At 36.5% G+C, this 4,871-nt stretch overlaps 1 protein-coding gene across 1 annotated transcript; it reads right to left on the bottom strand.

The window, feature by feature from the left end:
- LOC120588982 (small ubiquitin-related modifier 2-like) lies at nt 1–513 on the bottom strand. The gene is given in 2 exon segments (XM_039846403.1): nt 1–231; nt 295–513. Coding segments are annotated over 2 exon segments (282 nt in total). The 3' UTR covers nt 1–168.
- Nucleotides 514–4,871: the final 4,358 nt, after the last annotated feature.

Genomic DNA, 4,871 nt, shown 5'->3' with positions numbered 1-4,871 from the left:
CAGTTACTTTATGTACAATAAAGGAATGGGGAAGGGGGAAATGAAAGAATAGAGAAACTATATTGTTGCAGTCAGGATATGGTGAAAACAAATTGTGGTTTTCTAAGTGAGAATGTCTTCTTGGTCTAGAAGAACATAGTTCTGGGGTAAAGTAGCAGGTTTCTATTTTTAGTAGACTCCTCCCACCTGTTGCTGGAACACACCAATTGTATCTTCATCCTCCATTTCCAACTTTGCAGATGTGTATTTTTCATTGATTGACTGTCTATCAAATCTGAATCTAATCTGTCTCACTGACAAACCTTGCCATTCCCAGTATGCTTTCATTAGTTTATTAAGTGCTGTATGCCTCCTAATTTTAAACTGCACTCATCACAAAACCATCCTGCCCTGCCACTTCAAATTGATATCATTGTTCTCACTCTTGACTCTTTCTTTCGTCTTTTTGTCTGTCACTGTGGGCACCGGAGTTGCCTCAGCAGCCATTTCACAAAAGAGGTACCAGGTCCTCATACCGAATGAGCACACAATCAGCACCAGGGGTGGCAGATGCAGCTGCTCATAGCTTTTGAACCTCATTCCTTCTTCCCCTTGTATCTCGCATCTGGGCAAGTGCAGGTGCTCTATCATTTGGCATTAGCAGAAAATTTAAAACACATAAGCCTCTGCCATAAAAACTCCATGCCAATTTCTTGTCCTTGCTCTTGCAAGCCATTTGCAGACTTTCTTGGGAAATCTACCCTGCTATCCCTAGAAAAATTCATTGTGTGAGTAATTAAATTTTTCATACTCTTAGTGTGTGTGGTGTTATCAGTTTGAACATTCCAACCAAATTCTGGGTTGGAGGCCCAACACATACCTGCAGATTGGCAACAATAGATAGAAATTGCTACCACAGTCTTTTTTCACAGATGACATAATCATCTATGAAGAAAATCTGAGAGAATCTCCAAAACTCTATTAGAAACATCAATGATCATTTAGCAAGATAACACACTACAATATCAAAATACAAAAAGCAATTTTATTTCTATACACTGGCAATGAAAAATTGGAAACTGAAATTAAAAGACAACATTTACAAGAAGCATGACAAAGTAAGAGATGTCCTCAGCTCTCTCTCCTTGAAACAACAATAAGCTGAACATCTAAAACTCAACAAAAAACACCCAACCTGCACACAAGCACGTCTGAGCAAGAGCTCTACAAATAATAGCTAACACAGGTAAGAACAACAGAGAGTAGGGCTGTAGACTGGGAGAAGCAAAGAGCTGCCTGCCCAGACAGAGAGCCCTTGAAGGACGAGTACGGGAGAAGGTGCTGCAGGTTCCCTGAACAAATCTGCCTGGGAAAGAGCTATGAGCTCCAGGCTGCAGCAGTGCCCAAAGATTAGGGAAGAACACAGAGAAGTGGAGGTTGATTATAAGAAGACACAGAAGCAACAGTTGATTATTACCAGCCACAGATGCAAAACGGGAGGCTGAGCCCAAGCCCCCATCCCCCAAGCAAAAGAGACCGTCTCCCATTACCTACAAAACTGAACATCATAGAACTCCAGGGGAATTTGAGCTAATGCTACCAAAACTGTCGCTAACATTGATAGGGACTGAGACTGGTGGTAACAAGCATGATTGAATATTTATAAGGGAAAAAAAGGCATTATTAAGGCTTTATATAAAATAGGGATCCAAGAGGCTTATATGCCACCTACTAGAAATCAAAAGAAAAACACCTTTTGGCAACAGGATAAAGAGAGATCTTTATATAATAAATCATCTTTCTTGGAAAAAAGCAGAATACACTTCCATTAATGCCCAAGTGGAGAAATAGTCCCTAAACACCATGAACAACCAAGGTGACAAGTCGGTTCAGGAAGAAAGATAAAAATCTCCAGAAAATAAGCTCAAAAACATAGAAATATACATATAAAATGAAAGAAAATTCAGAATAGTAATTCTGAAAAAACTCATGAGATCCAAAATAATTCATACCAACAATTCCAAGAATTGAAAAAACAATTAGGTCAGCGGAATGAGTTTTATAGCAAGGAGATTGAAACCCTCAAAAGAACCAAACAGAACGTCTGGGGATGAAGAACACAATGAAAGTGATGAAGAATGAAATAGCAAGCTTGGGAAATAGACTCAACCAAATGAAGGAAAGGATCAGTGATATCGAAGACAGAAATCTAGAAATAAATCAGAAAGAAGAAGAGAGAAACCAAAGAATGAAAAATAATGAAAGAGAAATACAAAAACTAGTTGATACCATCAGGAGAGGAAACATAAGAATAATGGGCATTATCGAAGGCGAGGAAAAGAAGCAGGGACTAGAAAGCATTTTCAGACAAATAGTGGACGAGAATTTCCCAAATCTAAGGAATGAGCTGGAGCTAGGAATTCAAGAAGTCAACAGAACACCCAATTATCTCAACACAAAAAGGCCTTCTCCAAGACACGTTGTATTAAAACTATCAAATATTAATGACAAAGAAAGAATTCTCAGGGTAGCCAGAGAAAAGAAGATGGTATCCTACAAAGGAAAACCCATTAGATTATCGTTGGACTTCTCAGCACAAATCTTACAAGCCAGAAAGAAGTACAATCAAATATTCAAACTATTAAATGAAAGGAACTACCAGCCAAGAATAATGTATACGGTAAAGCATTCCTTTAGATATGATGGAGAAATAAAGACCTTACCAGACATACAAAAATTGAAGGAATTCTCCACTATGAGGCCTGCACTACAAGAAATATTGAAAAGGATCAGGTTACCTAAAACAAAATGGCAAAAAATACATAACTAAGGGTAAGGCAACTAGCAGGCAGATAGAAACAGAGGAGTGCAACCCTTGCTAAGAAAAGGGCATTTTAAGCTTAAACAATAAGAAGAGATTTGCTATTGCAAGGTAGTAATGAATGTTCAGCATACATAGGGACAAACTGAGACAACAATAACAGAAAAAGGGATGATTAGAAGATCCAAATTCGCAAAGGGAAACAGAATTAAGGCACATGCAGAAAAAAATGGACTACTACTCTCTATATAACTATCCTTTACATATTCATAATGGTAACCACACACAGAAGATTCAGAACTGAAGTATATAACATAAAAGAAGGACTAGAAGGAAAACCCACAAAACCCAACCAAAAGAAAAAAAAAGAAGGAAGCAATGGAAACACTGAGCGACAGGAAAGCAAAAAATAAAAAGGCTATGAGAAGACCTCATATTTTCAAAAAATCACTCTAAATGTAAATGGACTGAACTCACCAATAAAAAGGCACAGAGTTACAGAATGGATCAAAAAACAAAACCAACCCTATGCTGTTTCCAGGAGACACATCTCAGTTCCAAAGACAAATATAGACTCAAAGAGAAAGGGTGGAAAATGATATTTCAAGCAAATGGCATTCAGACAAAAGCGGCAGTAGCAGGACTTATATTAGATGAAAAAGACTTCAAAATATAAAACTTAAAGATATTGAGGGACATTTCATAATGATAAAGGGAATCATGCATCAAGAAGACATAGCACTTATTAATATCTATGTTTCCAATCAGAAATGTCCAAAATATATAAAACAACGGCAGAACTAAAGGGAGAATGAGACCAAAACAGTGTCTTAGTAGGACACCTAAATACCTCACTGTCAGATATGGACAGACCATCCATACAGAAAATCAATAAGGAAATAACATCCTTAAATGACACATTAGACCAATTGGACATAATTGACATTTACAGAGCCTTCCATCCCCCAAAAGTTTCTTCTCTAGTACACATGGAACATACTCAAAAATTGACCACATACTGGGACACAGAGATAGCCTCAACAAATATAAGAGGGTTGAAATCATACCAACCATATTCTCTGATCATAATGCTTTGAAACTAAAGATCAACTGTAAAAAAATGTGAGAAGAACCACAAATATATGGAGATTAAACAGCATGCTACTGAAGAATGATTAGGTCAGAGAAGAAATAAAAAGAGAGGTCAAGAGATAAATAGAAACAAATGATAATGGTAGTACAACATATCAAAAATTTAGGACATGGCAAAAGAAGTAATAAGAGGAAAGTTTATATCATTACAGGCCTATCTCCAAAAAACAAGAACGAGCCCAAATAAACAACCTAATGATTCATCTTAAAAAACTAGAAAAGGAAGCCTAAAATCATCAAAAGGTAAGAAAGAATCAAAATTAGAGAATTAAATGAAATTGAAAACAAAAAAATAAAAAATAATAGATGCAACGAAAACCTGGTTCTTTGAGAAGGTTAATAAAATTGACAAACCCCTGGCTAGACTCACTAAAGAAAAAAGAGAAAGGACACAAATGAACAAAATCAGGGATGAAAGAAGAGAAACTACAACAGACACTGCAGAAATACAAAGGATCATACAAGAATACTATGAAAAAGTATGTAACGCCAAATTTAGTAACCTAGAAGAGAGGACCAGTACTCAAAAAGATACAACCTTCCTAGAGTGAATCATGAAGAAATGGAAAATCTAAATAGACTGATCAGCAGTATGGGAATGCAAGAAATCATCAAAAACCTACCAAAAAGTTAAAGTCCATGACCAGATGGCTTCAACAGTGAATTCTACCTAACATTCAAAGAAGATTTAATACCTACTCTCCTCAAACTCTTCCAAAAAATCGAAGAGGAGGCAATACTTCCCTACTCATTTTATGAGGCCAGTATCACCCTGATACCAAAACCTGGTAAAGATAACACAAAAAAGAAAACTACAGACCAATATCTCTCATGAATACAGATGCAAAAATCCTAAATAAGATACAAGCAAACCGAATCCAGCAACATATTAAAAAGATTATACACCATGATCAAGTGG

The sequence above is a fragment of the Pteropus medius genome, unplaced genomic scaffold (assembly GCF_902729225.1).
Source record: "Pteropus medius unplaced genomic scaffold, Ma_sr-lr_union100, whole genome shotgun sequence".
In the NCBI taxonomy this organism is placed as follows: Eukaryota; Metazoa; Chordata; class Mammalia; order Chiroptera; family Pteropodidae; genus Pteropus; species Pteropus medius.
Note: the sequence above shows the minus strand (reverse complement) of the source record. Positions and strands in the feature narration are given on the sequence as shown.